Source organism: Pyrus communis, chromosome 3 (assembly GCF_963583255.1).
Source record: "Pyrus communis chromosome 3, drPyrComm1.1, whole genome shotgun sequence".
In the NCBI taxonomy this organism is placed as follows: domain Eukaryota; kingdom Viridiplantae; phylum Streptophyta; class Magnoliopsida; order Rosales; family Rosaceae; genus Pyrus; species Pyrus communis.
The window spans coordinates 22246126-22263738 of NC_084805.1; the positions used below are offsets into that span (position 1 = coordinate 22246126).

Genomic DNA, 17613 nt, shown 5'->3' on the forward strand with positions numbered 1-17613 from the left:
TCAGAAGACATAGTTTGAGTAGAAGAGTGTATAAGATCAAAACAGAATACCAAAGTCACCTCCACACTCTAATTATTAAGGTCATCTTCAGTCATAGAGGGCTAAATGCAGTCATTGGCTTTGTTGTAGTTCTCTAAAAATTAATATTTTAAAGATTATTTTACAACTAAATTTTTCCATCCCTAAATGTCCAGGACTATATTTTATCACTTTTTAAAACCAAACTTAGCGTCTTGGAGTCAAACTTAGCTTGATTTCCCTTAACTCCTTGATTAGAGACCGATTTTATTAATTTTAGAGCTAAATATGACCTATAACCCTCAGAGATGACCTAATATTTTCAAGTAGAAACAAGAGTGAGGCAATGATTATGCCAGCGAAGTATCAAATCCAACATGTGACTGTTCCTAACTTCCAAGCTGGCTTCAAGCAACCCACTTGTGTTTTCTTCATGGAAACTATATATTTCTACTTCTGCTGATACAAGAAGCATGTCTTCAATTACTATAAAAAGCTCAACAGTAAAAGCCAAAAGCACCTATAAGTTATAAGCACTTCCAAAAGGTTCAGAAACTCCACCCACTTCCTTCATAGAATATACAGGAATTAAAAGGTTGCCACTAAAACCCTAGATGCATGTTTAGACGCATACTATCTGCTGTAACTTATGTTTCAAGTTTAATTAGGTTGGAAAGCTAGAAGAAAAGCATACATTATAAAAATCAAGTGGTAAGCAAAATACCAATTGCTTTTCTTGGAAGCGAAACAACAACAAAGGAAATGTTTGTGCAACTTGTGCTCTCTCCTTCTATAGTTCGAGAGAAGAAGTTGAGACATCCATTTTTCATTTCATGTATGGATGATAAGATCATATGAAGTTATACTTGTTCTAAGAAGGCAATTTCTTTTAGGCTCCATTGTGAAGGACGACGTCAAAGAAGCAATAACGATCGTTTACGATGCTAAATTTGTTATAGAAAAAAAAATTTGATTGAACATACATGAAATAAGTAGATGTACATGAATCATTTCAGCTGGGTAAATCTAGTTGGTTAACTTAGGACATTGAGTGAGTGAAAATCAGCTTCCTCTTGGTCGGTCTAAAGTGGTCAAATTGAACCAAAGTACGCATAAATGACATGTAATAGTTAGAAGAAATGATCTCGAGAGTGGAATTAGTCTTTCATTGTAAAGGTAGTAATTGTATGAAAGTATAGATACAAGGAACTTATTATCACTAACGATTAGCACATAATTTTATTGTTTTCATGCTTGGTACTTATGCCTTTTCTTCTTACAATAACTATAATAGCATCATTGCTAGATGAGTAATGCTAATCAGACTATATTTAATAGACCACATGTGAGCCATTTTTTTAATACCATATTTACAAATGAAGAAAAATATTATTAAATCGTAATATAAAATGTTCTGTAAAACAAAAAGTTAAAAACTGATACACAATGGTAGGGGCCAGACCGGAAGCATTGGGGTGCGCTTGGTTGGACTCCCCTTGACTTGAGTGCTCCAAGCCTACTCTTTGGTCCCCTCAAGCTCGCTCTCTCCCTCTCTCTCTCCTGTCTCTCTCATTCTTCCACTATTTTCTTCCAAAACTCACTCATTATTTCTTTGAATTTGTTTGCTTTAGCTTTTGGTTGCAGTTAAGATCTACCAAATAAACCACTACGTTTTGGTTTTCTCCACTACTGCTGTCTGCGTCCGCCATTAAAATACATAAAGAAAGAGAAAAAGGAAAGAAATTTCGCAAATTCTAGAGAAACCCACTATTTTCTTCGCTACCTTGTTCTTGAACTCCAGAGCTTCCGACTCAATAGATCCGCCATGCTCAGCCTGCGGCCTCGCCGCGATTCCACTCCGTACACCACCAAATGGCAGAACAAGGTAATGTGTCTCACTCTCGGTCTTTGTTTTATCTACCCTTTTGTTTGTTTGGGTTGAAAGAGTCCAAGAAGTATAATTTAGAAAATGCAATTAATTTTATTCATTTTTTTGAGTATTTAGTTCACTGGCAAAGCAATGTAATATGGGTTATGTTTCTATGAGTTTGATTTTTGAGGGTAAGAATTCAAAAGTGGGTACTTTTTGGTTATTTGGTGAATTGGGTTTGTGTAGTTTGAGGAGAATTTGGAGCAGTGGCCACATCTGAAGGAGCTGGTGCAGTGCTACACAACAGACTGGGTGAAGGACGACACCAAGTATGGTCACTACGAGAGTATTGGACCGCCCTCATTCCAGAACCAGATTTATGAGGGTCCTGACACTGACATCGAAACTGGTATAGAACCCCCTTCTTTCGGTCTTTTAGTCTTTCGCTTACTTGAGCATGCGGACAAGGGGGTGCATTTGGGTTTATGTATCAGAAGGGTTTTAAGTTTGTAGATTAAGTCTCTGGAAACTTTCCTAATTAAGCACCACACTCCCTTTTTTGTTGCACGGTTGAAACCCTTTTTGCAAAAGTATATAATTGGGTTAAATTTGTACATTACCGTTGTCTGGTTGAAACCCATTTTCTTAGAGTGCTTAAGTAATGATAAAAGTTTGATTCTTTCTCCTGTATTTCTTATTTTATCTACCTGGTTCTAAAGGCAATATTAAGAGAAAACTATAGAATTCTTGTAATTTGGTTTTTTGGCATAGGATATTTAGTTTGTGAAAAATCTAAAGTTAGTGATAGATTTAGGGAGTAATGTTTATCCTGCCTTGAGTGGGTGTCAATCTTGCAAAAGAGTGGTGTAATCCAAGTATTAGAACTGTTTATTTGATCGGCTGCCTGTTAGATGCTAATGTTTGAGAATAACAAGTTAATTTGCAGTAGAGTTCTTGATATATCTTGAATCCATTTGCAGAAATGCATCTTGCAAGTGCAAGGCAAACCAAGGTGGAAGATACTACTGATGATGACGTCCCCAGTACCTCGGGACGACAATTCACAGAAGCTACTGTATCGGATTCAGTACAGTCCAATGATCCAAAGGTTGTACTGGTTCAAGGATAGGTTTATACGTTCAACATAAGTTTAACTTTGTTCAGCACCTTACTTTTTCTAATCAATGAGTCCATGACCCCACCTGCCCGTTTCTAGTGTTAATTCTCTTAAACGTGGTACTGTACATGCAGCATTTTGGTCAATCTCCCCTTCCTGCTTATGAACCAGCATTTGATTGGGAAAATGAGAGGTCAATGATATTCGGACAAAGGATTCCAGAAACTCCAATATCTCAGTATGGCAGTTCTACAATCTTGTTGTTGACTAGAAGTTTGTTTCTGCTTCTCTGGTTCTTTGTCCCTGTGCTTATTAATTGTCTTTTTCTCTATTCATTTGGGCTGTCTTAGTGGATTGAAGATCTCAGCGAAGGTTCTTTCCCTGTCATTTCAAGCGGGATTAGCTGGTGAGTGATATGCTCTTTGTACTGGTGCTGTATCATTGGTGCTCACTTTGTACTACTGCTTTTGTAATGTTGAGATGTTTCAAGATTTCTGACTTTGTGCTCTCTCTCTCTCTCTTTGCCCTCTCCTCCCTCCATCTCTCATGTAGAGCCATTTTATGGTACAATGTGCTTATACAATAGGGAGAGAAGAGAAAAATTGTCAGAGGACTTTTATTTTCGACATGCACCAACTGAAAAGCAGGATGTAAGCTAAAAGATCAATTTTACATTTTTTTTCCCTGTCAATTTAGTGCTTTTTCTGTACTTATTACTTTTAGGAGTTAATTTTTGGAATATATTATGACTAACAAATTTACCGTTGCCCCTACCATTTTTTTGCTGAAGATTTCTTTTGAACCTCGTGGAATCTTCTATTTAGATGCTCCATCATCATCAGTTTGTCTGCTAATCCAGTTAGAGAAGCATGCCACAGAAGATGGCGGGGTTACACCTTCAGTTTATTCGCGCAAAGAACCAGTATGTCCATATATATGTTACTCGATTCTTAAAAAACTGTATGGCATATTGGCATGACAAAATAAATTTACAAATTTCTCAATTTTCTGTTTTGTATAAAAACTTTGTTCACTCTATCTGAACAGGTACACTTGACTGAGAAAGAAAAGCAAAAACTGCAGGTGTGGTCTCAAATAATGCCTTACAGAGAGTCCTTCGCCTGGGCTATTGTTTCATTATTTGATAACAGCATTGGTGCAGCTTCTGGTGGGTCTGCTTCCCCAAGCAGTCCTCTTGCTCATAGTATACCTGGTACAAGTTCTCATGATGGTGTGTTTGAGCCTAGTGCAAAGGTCACATTAGATGGGAAGCTAGGATATCCAAGTCGAAGCTCTGTTGTTGTTGAAATATCAAACTTAAATAAAGTTAAAGAATGCTATACTGAGGACTCACTTCAGGTATGCAGAAATCCTCTTGTATGAATATTTAATACCTCCATGGTCTTTATTACTTTGTTTGCATGAGTTTTTCTTGTCTGTATTTCCTATTCCCCCCAAATTATGTAGTACATACAGACGGTTTCTGACTTTTGGAGTTTTCATTAGATGCCTGTTGTTCAAATTATGATGGTTTGTTTTTGTTGACAATTTAAGGATCCCAAACGTAAGATTCATAAACCTGTGAAAGGTGTTATGAGGCTGGAAATCGAGAAGCACCAGAATGACCATGATGACTTGGAAAATATATCAGAAAGTGGTAGTGTGAATAATGATTCTATTGATGACCGCATTACCGATTCCACATTTGGGAAGCTACCAAGTAATGGTTTGGATGGTCCTCAGGGTAGCAGCTCTAAGTGGAATTCTTCTGACACCAAAGAAAGATCTGGAAATGGACCAAATGCTCATGGAAATTCAATTCCCAGTGCTGACGATGTAAGTATAACGCATCATAATGCTTTCTGTCTTGAACTTCAATTGTTACTGCAAGTCATTATTTTTCTGCACAAATGGTTTTAAAAATGTGACACCCCTACAGCAGGCCCTTTCTTTGTCAGCTGAGAGGCAGTTGTTTCTTAGTTTTTCTGGTTTCTGTTTATGTGTGTAATTTGTTAGGGGTGGGTTGTTTAGTTGTGTTTGATTTTTGTATTTTATGGTTGTATTGCTAGTTCACTGTGACTGTAATTTTTGAGTCAGTTGATCTGTATTGCTGTTCTAGTTTTTCCATATATATTGTATATATATATAAAATTATATATATTAACATTTGTATAATATTATTTGTGACACAACTAGTTGGCTCGTATCAGCCATTCATTTATTTCTTAGATCCTTTTGATATGCATGCAGCATATGGAAGAATGTGTTCAGAACCATCTATTCCTTCAGATAGTTTTATTAGTTTTGACTATGTTTTTTAATTTTACATGTCTGATTAACTAAATGTTTTGTTTTGATTAACTTCCAGTTTCAAGCTTTTGACTTCCGTACGACGACAAGAAATAAGCCTTTCTTGCAGCTTTTTCATTGTCTTTATGTATATCCTATGACTGTTAGTTTGAGTCGGAAGAGGAATTTGTTCATAAGGGTTGAACTTCGGGAGGATGATAATGATATTCGTAGACAGCCTTTGGAGGTAAATATGCCTTGATTATTCTGATGTAAGCTGTTCACTGTTCTGAATTTTCTCTTACGTGTTTGGTTTGTACAATTGATTTGACCAGGCAATGTATCCAAGGGAACCCGGTGCATCACTCCAGAAGTGGGTTCACACACAATTGACTGTTGGTGCTAAGGTGGCCTGCTACCATGATGAGATCAAACTCTCCCTACCTGCTACCTGGACACCGACACATCATCTTTTATTTACTTTTTTTCATGTAGATCTTCAAACAAAATTAGAAGCTCCAAAACCTGTAAGTTCATTTTAATTGCTTTATTTCTCTAAACTAAAGGACTAGCTGGTTTTGACCTGTTGCTTCAGTTTTATTGTATTCACCTCATTAAAGTGAACTCTGTCCATTCACTTTTCAGGTAGTAATCGGATATGCGGCACTTCCATTATCCACGTATGCTCAGTATGTAATATGCCTTCAACCCGATTTTTCTTCCTCCTTTGTTCTTGAACTGAAGGAAACTCAACACAATTTTTGGTCATGTGGTTGCTCGCTTAATATATGTTGGGTTATTCCTTTGACACTAATCTTTCATCCAATTTAGTAGTTTAAATAGTTCGAGAGTTTATACCACAGTTACAAAGGCCTGCTTCTATGGTAGTTAAAAATGCTTTTGTCATAGCAACTGTATAACTTGTATCAATTCTGCTGGTTTCAATACTCTAATAATTGATTATGTAAACAATTTTTCCCAATTAAACAATATTATGTTTTCACCATTCTTGTTTGTTACTTCAATTAACTGCAAATTTAAAATTGTTCTTTAGTTGTATTACCATCTTGCTATTTGTTTTATGTTTTCATGGAGAGTTTTGACTTTTAATGATACTCGTAATTGATGGGAGCAAAAATGGTTGTTTTCCTATTCAGGTGTAGGTCTGAAATTTCTTTGCCAATTATGAGAGAGCTGGTTCCACATTATCTCCAGGATATGGGCAGAGTATGTTTGTGTTTCATAATGAGTTTATAACTTGTTTACTCTCTACTAGTGAAAGTACATAAAATGTTGAGTTTTTGTGATTTTATTCATTTTCAATTTTATTTCTATTCTACTGTAGTATTAACCTCAATTTATGGTTAGAAGGGATATACCTAACAGTGGAAATCTGAGATTTTTCTGGACAAGTATATTAAAATTTAATTTCTTGCTTATTTTGCATGCTCATTCGTTGATGTTTATGCCATTACCCTGCATGCTGTACTGTTATCCTGCATATTAAAATGATTTTTTCTTGTCTCCTATTCACGAGCAGCTTTCTAATCTTGTAGTTGGTAGGAAGCTTTTAAGTATTTATGTGTCCACTTTGTCTTCTTAAACTGACAATTCCACTCCCCTTCCCCGTGACCAGGAGAGGTTGGATTATTTGGAAGATGGAAAGAATATCTTTCGATTGCGCTTAAGACTTTGTTCGTCGCTGTATCCTATCAATGAGCGGATAAGAGATTTTTTTCTTGAATACGATAGGCACACTCTTCGAACAAGTGCACCTTGGGGTTCTGAGCTTTTGGAGGTATTCTTCCTTTTAATTGTTTATTTCAAACCCATTTGTCTTTTTTTCTTTTATTTTATGGTAGTCAAGATTCCATTATTTCAGTTATCATAGAAATTGGGCAATACATAGTACTGATTTTTCCCTTTAGATTCACAACATACACATTCGTAGATAAATAAATAAAAAAACTCTCAATATACTGATGGTAACATTGGTTGGTATCATCTGAGGTGTTGGGCGTGCAATAGGTACTGTAGATTTTTTCTTTTGTTTTTGTATGTATTTTTTCTGCCTGGGCTCTGTGGTTAACCGGCTCTATGTGAAGAAGTGATTCAAGTGTAATGAATTTGCATGCAGGCTATTAACGGTTTGAAGAATGTTGATTCCATTGCTTTGCTTCAGTTTCTACATCCAATTTTGAATATGCTTCTGCATCTAATAGGAAATGGTGGAGAAACCCTCCAGGTAGTACTGATTTTTATAGTTGTTTGTTCCTGTGGCTTCATTCGTTGTCCTTATTTTCTTGAATTGACGTTCGTTATTCCTTTGGTAACTTTTCTAGATTATCTGATAATCATCCTTCTACTGACTGGTTTCTGCACTGTGTACTGCCATCTGATTTTCTGATTCTACTGCTGCTTTCAGGTTGCAGCTTTCAGAGCCATGGTCAATATTGTCACCCGGTGTGTTGTTCAGTTTTGATTAATGATTTTATGTATTTCAGAATTGTTATTTATCACAGTTCCGAAGTGAAATTATTAATAAAAGAATTAACATTTTTTTAGACGCTTCTTGTTCGTGTCTTCAATAGCCAACTTTGTCATCATGATATTACATAATTGTATTTCTTAGGTGTGCATAAAGTTTGCAAGATTGTGTGGTGAAAGCTATACTTTATGGAAAATTCTTCATGTATTACTTTTTTTTATTTTTTATTTTTTATCTTTTTGCTTCTGGTAAAATCCATTTGGCTATGGTTTATTTAGTATGGATGTGTGTTTTCTTCGTAACATGTTTCCAACCATTGTTGTGCAATATATTAACAGGCTGTCCTGTGATTATGGTGTTGTAAGGTGCTCTGTTTAGTATTGGTTTTTTTTTTTTTTTTTCGTTGTTGTTTTGTTGGCTGAAAAAAGAAAGAAAATAAATATGGCTAAAATAATACAGAATACATTGAATTAGGGAATGATATTGGCTTTTTCTATTGGGAAACTGAAAGTTGATGGGTCGTGTTTTGGGTTTAGGATAATGTCACAGAACACAACCAAGACATGCTTAAAATTTAGACATGTAAGTCCTGTGCTGTACATGTAGACGTTGGCCCTTTGGTGTAAAATTTGTGCTCTGGACCAGCCGTTGCTCTTCCACTTAGTTATTTATTGCATTAATTTCTAATGGCCTTTCGAATTTTAGTTTGACATGTGTGAAATGGATTCTATAGGGTGCAGCAAGAGTCAGTTGATGATGCTGAAAGAAACCATTTCCTAGTTAACTACGTAGATTACGCTTTTGATGACTTTGGGGGTCGGCAACCACCAGTTTATCCTGGCTTGTCAACTGTTTGGGGAAGTTTGGCTCGTAGTAAGGTACGCCTGTCCTGCTGGTGATTTTCATATGCCAATTGTATTAGTTTGTGGTTTTCTTGATCACCACATTGGGTTTTGAAGGTTTCCCATCAATTTGGTTGAGAATTCTGCTTTTAGTGAACCGTGCTTGTGCCGCTTCTTAATGTTTTCATCTTAAATTCTGTGGTGACTGCATGATATGGTTCAAGATTCTCATCATTATTATTTGCCAACAGCTCAACTGCTTAACTTTATGAATTCATTGTGCAGGCTAAAGGATATCGTGTTGGACCTGTGTATGATGATGTTTTGGCAATGGCTTGGTTTTTCCTTGAGCTAATTGTCAAGTCAATGGCGTTAGAGAAGATGCGTCTTTTCTATCATAATCTTCCTTTAGGTATGTTTCACTTCGAGGAAATTTACGCCTTACATATTCTCTGATTGCTATTTTAACTATATCTTTGGGAGTGTTCCCAACAAACAGCAGCCGTTATCTCCTGATACACAGCTTTCTAGTGACCAGACAAAAAATACCAGTAATTACATGTAGAAAATAAATTTTCAACAGTTAGATTTCTGTGTAGCAACCGTTGTACATATGAGCAATATCATGTGAATAGATGGCTGGTAATCTATTGGAGAGGATATATTGAAGCAGGCAGATGGTGTATTTGGTGGACCCAGAATTTATTAGTTTTAGTGAAAATTCATAGACACTAGTAATCATGCATATAGTTGAATTCTCTCTCTGACACAAATGTTCACACAATCAATGTTGCATGTTCTTAGAGGTTTAAGTTTGTTAAAGTCTAGGTTAGACATACTTAAATTCAATGATACAGCGATCATTCAAATAGAATGGTATATTTTGGCAATTTTGTATATTTTGGCAATTTTGTTTTCATTTATAGAACAGTTTTCCTACAATGGTTTTCTTATCCTAGCTTATTGGATTTTCTGTACATTTTCAACTTCATGCCAATTGCATATTGTTCTGGCAGATTTAGTTTTTAACTCTGAATGTAGTTTTTAGCAGTTAGCATTTCTGGAATTTTCTTGAATCTCCTGAATTTAGATTTTTTCTCTAACAGATGCTTTTGAAGTGATTTAACTCTTGTTTGTACCTGGGTTTGACATTACCCTGTTATTTTGACATCTATTTCCAGAGAAATTCTTCTTTTCTTGAATCTTTTTCAGGTTCCTTTGGTAATAATTTATTTATTTATTTTTTGTATTGCAGGTGAAGATATTCCGCCTATGCAGTTGAAAGAAGGTGTATTCAGATGTATAATGCAGTTATATGATTGCCTACTAACAGAAGTGCATGAACGTTGTAAGAAGGGATTAAGCTTAGCAAAGCGTTTAAACAGCAGTTTAGCTTTCTTTTGTTATGACCTCTTGTCCATCATTGAACCTCGCCAAGTTTTTGAATTGGTATGCCTTCTGCTTAACTTTCATCATTCAGAACTTAGGGCTGAGCTAGGGTGTCATCTCAAAGGGGCATGTATTGCAGGAAGCCTTAGTAAATAAGTTTTGTTCAAGTTTTCATTTAAATAAGTTTTGTTCAAGTTTTCATTCAAATCCTTCTCTGTCCTTTCATTGTGTGTAGAATGTAGATATATGTGTTTTGTGGTTTCCATTAGTGCTACTAGAGCAAAGGGGAGTCCAGAGAGAATATATGTACAATGAAATAACATAATGAAATTTTGGAGTTAACAAATACTGTTCTAGATGAATCATGTATACAGGTGTCCTTGTACCTGGACAAGTTTTCTGGGGTTTAAAATGAGATTGAAAGAGCCGACCTAAGGATTAGGTTTAAAATTTATTTAACCTTCCTGGTTGCTAATATGTAGTTTCTATTCACTTTATGGGTCTCTTTAATGTGCTGTAGGTGTCTTTGTACCTGGACAAGTTTTCCGGGGTCTGTCAACTGGTTCTTCATGATTGCAAGCTCACATTTCTACAAATTATATGCGATCAAGACCTTTTTGTGGAAATGCCTGGGAGAGACCCTTCTGACAGGTAACTTATCCTTTAATTTTCTTTTTTGTTTTCTCACCCTCTTACTGTTAACGGAGGAAACCACTGATGAACTATTGAAAAAGAAAAGTATGCCCTCTATCATAATTTACCCACCCCTACCGAAAGATTTACCGATTGGTGAATTCATTGGATTTAAAATTCGTATTTGTTTAATTACTTCAAAAGCTTTTGTATTGTTCCTATCTTTACAAACTATACACTGTACTCATTCCACTTGGGGATGGGGTGGGTTTGTTCCCTTCATTATCCTGATCCCTCTCTTTGGAAGTTTATTTAAAATAAGAAAAGAAAGATTTATTTTATCTCTTTGATATGTATTTGAATGCAGATACTTCTGAATAAAATTCAGTGCATCCTCTATAAATGTTCAAGACTTTAATTACTTATTTAAGAAGCTTTTGAGTGTTTTTTAGCATGTCTTGATGAAGTGAATGCTTGTGTCATAGGAATTACCTTTCGTCTGTTTTAATACAAGAGCTATTTCTTACATGGGATCATGACGATTTGTCTCTGCGGGCAAAGGTAAGTTTGTAGTCAATAGCTTTATTTACTTATTTATTGTTGTTTCTTTGTTATTTAATAAGAAACAAGAGGCTTGCAGTAGATATGCATTTCTTTTATGCTTATGCTGGTGGATACATTTCTATACTCATCCCTCCTCAAACAAGACATTGATATGATATATGTAAATTTTCTAAGTATTGAAAATCATGATGTTGATAAATGTGCAAAATATGTTATGATTCTGTTCTAACTTTTTCATTTTGATGTGTGTAGGCAGCTAGAATTTTAGTCGTCCTTTTGTGCAAACATGAGTTTGATGCACGATACCAAAAGCCAGAAGATAAACTATATATAGCCCAGCTCTATTTTCCACTTATTGGACAGGTGCATAGTTTTATTTTCCTTGTGCAATGTATGGTTGTTTTCTGTTACATTTTCCCTCCCTCTATTGTTTATCCCTGCTAACGGGAATCTACTTAAAATATTTGGGGTTTTGATATTTGCCATAAAGAGAGAAATTGACCTAGGGGGTAGTGCCAATTTATTGGGGCATTTCTGGTTTTGGGGGTTGCCAATACATAAATTAACTGGGGTCAGAGATGGTTTCGCACGGAATTCATGGTTATAAAGAATTGAGTATTCCATAAGTAAATATGCTTTTTACACTATAGAAGAAGTATAAAGTTTATCGTACGTGTCATGTAGCTAACATTGATATACTATCTGTTGAAGTTTATAATTTAGATCCATTTTTCCAATTAATGTTTACTAATATCATGTCAAAATATCTTCTTTTAAGTAAAAATAACAATAGTTGATACTTCCATCAGCATCGTCCTTTGATTCAACTTCAGTATGTATATTTTCCTACTAATAATAGGTTAATAAGGGCAGTGCTCAACTATATGATATTACCAAAGTTTATCCTATGGAAAATATAGAATGATTTGCGTATGTATTCGTGGTCACAAATTAAGAAATCATAACTAGTGTTATGATCTGTGCAGATTCTTGATGAAATGCCTGTATTTTACAACCTCAATGCTGTTGAAAAGCGTGAAGTTTTGGTCGCAATTTTGCAAATTGTACGGAACCTTGATGATTCATCACTTGTCAAGGCGTGGCAGCTGAGCATTGCTAGAACTAGATTGTTTTTCAAACTCATGGAGGAATGCCTTGTTCTATTTGAGGTTGCCTTTTATTAATTTCTTGTTTAAGATATTTGGTTCCTTAGTTGATGATTTTTTACCTTCTATTTATGTTTTTCAGGGTGTTCATTTTCTCATTCTTGACATACTTGTTCAGTTCTTTCGGAGTTCCCATCGAAATAGGATCAACACAAGGAAAAGCTCTTGCCATTCCAAAAAAAAAAAAGAAATTATTGTGTGATCCCTTACTTACTCAGATTTTGACAAAAAATGGTGGGGGTTTCCCTGAATTGCCCATAATAAGGAGCTATGAGGCCCTTCCCTTCTCCTAACTCTATCTATTCCCGGAGGAGAATCCCCATGTTGAAATTAACTGTTTAACCATTACAGCCAGCATGGCCAAGAATGGATACTCTCATATTAGTTCAAAATTAAGGTCTTCATCTGGGCAGGCAAACACTTTTTCTTTTATTATATTGCTTCCATGCGTAAGAAAGAGATAAGGATTTAGCTCATATTAGTTTTTGTTCTGAGGCTTATTCTTTTTTGTCCTCTGCACATATCTCATTTCATGATCATAGATTCTTGAATTTGTTCACTTTGTGTTTCTTCCACAGTGAAAGGAATTATATGGAAAAAAAAAAAACACTGTATTCCAATTTTTTATTTTGTATAAATGTTCCTGGTAACTCTAATTGTATTAAATGTGTTTTACAGCACAGAAAACCTGCTGATATCACGCTTATGGGATCTAGTTCTCGCAGTCCTGTTGGTGGCGATGCCCCTGCTTCCCCTAAGTATTCTGATAGACTTTCCCCTGCGATCAACAACTATCTGTCTGAAGCATCTAGACAAGAAGTCAGAGTGAGTTAACTTTTCTGGTCCTTATGAGGCAGCTTACAAGAGTCAATAGTACACAATGAATATAGTTTTGCTTCCATTAGTAGTTTCATGTCTCATCTTGGAAGCATTCAATTTTATAACAACGAAACCAACATTTTCAAACGTTCCTCAAGAGTTTTGAATCTCTTTAATGCAGCCTCAGGGTACTCCAGAAAATGGTTATTCGTGGCAGAGAGTAAATTCTCAGTTAAGCTCCCCTAGCCAGCCGTATTCCTTGAGAGAAGCACTAGCTCAGGCACAATCTTCTAGAATTGGAGCTTCTTCTCAAGCGTTAAGAGAATCTTTGCATCCAATATTGAGACAAAAATTGGTAAGTTTTGAGTAAGCATTGTGTGTTGTTTGATTGCAGCACGAGCCCCATTTACATCGTGCAATAAAAATCTATCTTGCCTTCGAACTTGTCCGTCATCTCTTTGCTTTTTTGAGGTAGTTAATAGCTTTCACCTTTCCAGGAGCTCTGGGAAGAAAACTTGAGTGCTTCTGTCAGTCTTCAGGTTTTGGAAATAACTGAGAAGTTCTCCATAATGGCAGCATCCCACAGCATCGCCACTGACTATGGAAAATTTGACTGCGTCACAGCCATATTTATGAGCTTCTTCTCTCGAAATCAACCTTTGTCTTTCTGGAGATCATTGCTTCCTGTCTTCAACGGTGTCTTCAATCTTCATGGTGTAACTTTGATGGCTAGGGAAAATGACCGCTTTTTAAAGCAAGTAACTTTTCATCTTCTTCGACTTGCGGTTTTCCGAAATGATAATATCAGAAAAAGGGCTGTTATTGGGCTCCAAATGCTTATGAGGGTAGGCTTCCCTGACACATTGGCATTGTATGCTCCTGTTAATTTTCAACATAAAAATTAATTCCCATTCGTTTTTTTTTTCTTGTTGCAGAGTTCTTTCTATTACTTTATGCAAACAGCAAGGTTGAGGGTCATGCTGATCATCACATTGTCTGAGTTGATGTCTGAAGTACAAGTGACTCAGATGAAGGCTGATGGAACGCTAGAAGAGAGTGGTGAAGCACGGCGTCTTCGAAAGTCACTTGAGGAAGTGGCAGATGAAGCTAAGAGCCCCAGTCTATTGAGAGAGTGTGGAGTTCCTGATGGTGCTCTGTTAGAAATTCCAGAAAAAATGACAGAAAATAGATGGTCCTGGTCAGAAGTGAAATTTCTCGCTGACAGTCTTCTCCTTGCTCTTGATGCCAGCTTGGAACATGCACTCCTGGTCAGTTTGACAATGCCTACATCAACTTTGTTTGTTAGGGAATATACATCTGTATCTTGTGTTACCAGGTGCTTTGGTTCTTTACCAGGTTCTTTTTTTTTTTTCGTAGGCATTGAACTTCTAATATTTTCGAAAGTAATACTTTTCACTATAGACAATGGAAATTCCTTTACGGCTGTTAGAAGGTAATTGTTAGCAAGCCACTGATTTCTGTGCCTAAAAATAGAAGCAGTTTGACAATGATAAAAGAAGTACCACTATCTTTGGCTTTCTGTTTTTGAGTTTAAAACTAATGTAGTGAAGCTTCATGTGGTTTCACATGCCCCATCCTATTTAAATTGCAACTTTGTCCCACCATGCTTTTTTCATTTTCTTCTGAACAGAAACAATATATTATTTCCCGAAATTGGGTTGCCCTAAGTTTTTCTTGTTCTTCTGACAAATGTTGAGATGAGGGGACGCTTTTGGATTTACGTTGTAATACCAGCTACAATTTGTTTTGCAGGGCTCTTTGATAACTATGGATAGATATGCAGCTGCTGAAAGCTTCTATAGACTTTCTATGGCATTTGCCCCTGTCCCAGACCTTCACATAATGTGGTTACTGCATTTATGTGATGCACATCAGGAAATGCAGTCTTGGGCTGAAGCTGCTCAGTGTGCTGTTGCTGTGGCTGGTATTGTAATGCAGGTAAGTGCTACGGTTTTTTGCAATGCAACCTCCGCATGAAACATTTTTCTGTTCTCAAAATCTGTTCTCTGTTTTTAAGTGTGAAAGTGCTCACTATTTTACTATTAGCTAATGGTCTGTTTTAATCTTGTATAGGCCCTTGTTGCTAGAAATGATGGTGTTTGGAGCAAAGATCACATAACTGCTTTACGTAAAATTTGTCCGATGGTCAGCATTGAGATCAGCTCTGAGACAACTGCAGCTGAGGTAGAGGGATATGGTGCATCAAAACTTACTGTTGACTCTGCTGTGAAGTATCTACAACTCGCAAATAAGTTGTTTTCTCAAGCTGAACTCTTTCATTTCTGTGCAAGCATACTGGAACTTGTTATTCCAGTTTACAAAAGCCGGCGGGCGTATGGACAACTGAGTAAATGTCACACAATGCTTACCAATATCTATGAATCAATCCTTGAGCAGGAGTCAAGTCCAATTCCATTCACTGATGCGACGTACTATAGGGTGGGTTTTTACGGTGACAGATTTGGAAAGTTGGATAGAAAGGAATATGTATACAGGGAGCCCCGCGATGTGAGGCTAGGTGACATAATGGAGAAACTTAGTCACATATACGAATCTAAGATGGATGGCAATCACACCTTACACATTATTCCAGATTCTAGGCAGGTGAAGGCAGATGAATTGCAGCCTGGAGCCTGCTACCTGCAGATAACAGCTGTTGATCCAGTCATGGAAGATGAGGATTTGGGAAGTAGACGGGAGAGAATCTTTTCGCTTTCAACTGGAAGTGTTCGTGCACGAGTCTTTGATCGTTTCTTGTTTGATACCCCATTTACGAAGAATGGAAAGACTCAAGGTGGGTTGGAGGACCAGTGGAAGAGGCGGACCGTTCTTCAAACAGAAGGTTCATTCCCAGCTCTTGTGAATAGGCTATTAGTTACCAAATCCGAATCGCTTGAGTTCTCCCCAGTAGAAAATGCCATTGGAATGATTGAAACTCGGACAGCTGCTTTACGAAATGAACTTGAAGAGCCTCGCAGTTCTGAAGGGGATCAACTCCCACGTCTCCAGAGCCTACAAAGAATTCTTCAAGGCAGTGTTGCCGTCCAGGTGGAATTTTGTTCTCAAACTATGTTTAGCTAAACCCAATAATGTATCAACTGCTGACTCCATAACTCAACTTCGTTTGCTGATCGGATTTCCCTACTTTCCATTTGCAGGTCAACAGTGGGGTACTGAGCGTGTGCACTGCATTCCTATCGGGCGAGCCTGCAACAAGATTGCGGTCCCAGGAACTCCAGCAACTGATTGCTGCACTCCTCGAATTTATGGCCGTGTGCAAGCGTGCAATCCGTGTGCACTTCAGATTGATCGGTGAGGAAGATCAGGAGTTCCACACTCAACTTGTGAATGGATTTCAATCTCTGACGGCCGAGTTGTCCCATTACATCCCAGCCATTCTGTCAGAGCTGTGACATTGTTGTGGAATTAATGTTGTATTATTGTTTCATTTCGTTTTTTGGTTTTTTTTTTTTTTCCTTTTTCTTTCGCCTCGGGCTGTATCTGCAATGTGTCGATATCTTTCCAGCCCCCGGGGTGGTCGGGTGCACGTATTCCATGGCTGTTCATATTTTTGGAACCGTATGTATTAGCAGCTTGAATGTCTACATTGTTTTGCTTATATAATGTTCCAATGAATGGGTTTTTTTTTACCGCCTTTTCATTTTCGTGCCCAGTTTACCACCCGTTGAAGTAAAAAAATTTAGAATTGTTCTTCTTTTTTGACAATTGATAATTTGATATTTTAAACTCATCGAATTTACAGGGAGGAATTCGAGCTTGACAAAATAATGGATTCAGAAGATTTATAGTATTCATGTACAAACCGTAAAAATAACTAAAATGTTTAGGAAATTGTTATTAGTATTATAAAAATCTCATTTTACGTTCCAAACTTTTTATATTAGGAAACAAAAATACACTTATGAGGTGTGTACAATGAGATTTTTGGAGTGCCAATAATATTTCTCAATATTTATAGTAAAAATAAAATTTCCTAAAAAAGAAAGTGAAAAAGTAAAATTATAAAAAACCAAGCCCAAGAGAGTTTGTTTGTTTTGTTGGTTTAAATTACGGTGAACTTGCTCTACCGTAGTTATGGATAGCAATATATAAACGACTTTAAAATCTCGTGCTTGAGCAATGTGGGATTGTTGGAGGAGACAAAAACCCTGGGTTTGGATTCTTGGAAGAATCGGGTGCCAATTTTTTTCCTTCCTTTCATTGTTTCAGATTTTTTTCAGCAACATGATTGTAGTATCCCGTAGTTTTGAGTATTCAGATTAGATAAGGTGCATGAATGCACAAAAATTAAGTAATGTTTAGTGGTCATGAATGGCACAGATAGAGAGAAGTAATACTACATGGAACATAAACAGACTGGGAAAGAAAACAAAGAT

At 36.5% G+C, this 17613-nt stretch overlaps 1 protein-coding gene across 1 annotated transcript; it reads left to right on the plus strand.

Moving 5' to 3' along the window:
- Positions 1–1548: 1548 nt before the first annotated feature.
- Positions 1549–16864, plus strand: LOC137729508 (guanine nucleotide exchange factor SPIKE 1-like). Its single transcript, XM_068468472.1, has 30 exons — positions 1549–1903; positions 2135–2297; positions 2869–2996; positions 3140–3243; positions 3356–3411; positions 3558–3655; positions 3796–3927; positions 4053–4364; positions 4560–4841; positions 5374–5541; positions 5630–5821; positions 5940–5983; positions 6452–6521; positions 6931–7092; positions 7432–7539; positions 7720–7757; positions 8516–8660; positions 8910–9036; positions 9880–10073; positions 10534–10664; positions 11132–11207; positions 11463–11573; positions 12197–12379; positions 13055–13201; positions 13377–13550; positions 13693–14040; positions 14131–14463; positions 14969–15154; positions 15290–16264; positions 16375–16864. The coding sequence occupies exons 1-30, from the start codon at positions 1844–1846 to the stop codon at positions 16627–16629; spliced, it is 5502 nt and encodes a 1833-aa protein (XP_068324573.1). The 5' UTR covers positions 1549–1843; the 3' UTR covers positions 16630–16864.
- The last annotated feature ends 749 nt before the right edge of the window (positions 16865–17613 follow it).

Coding starts and splice junctions, on each gene's coding strand:
- LOC137729508 (XM_068468472.1), top strand. CDS start 1,844: ATGCTCAGCCTGCGGCCTCGCCGCGATTCCACTCCGTACACCACCAAA. Junction 3,928..4,052: donor TTTATTCGCGCAAAGAACCA/GTATGTCCATAT, acceptor CTATCTGAACAG/GTACACTTGACTGAGAAAGA. Junction 12,380..13,054: donor AATGCCTTGTTCTATTTGAG/GTTGCCTTTTAT, acceptor TGTGTTTTACAG/CACAGAAAACCTGCTGATAT.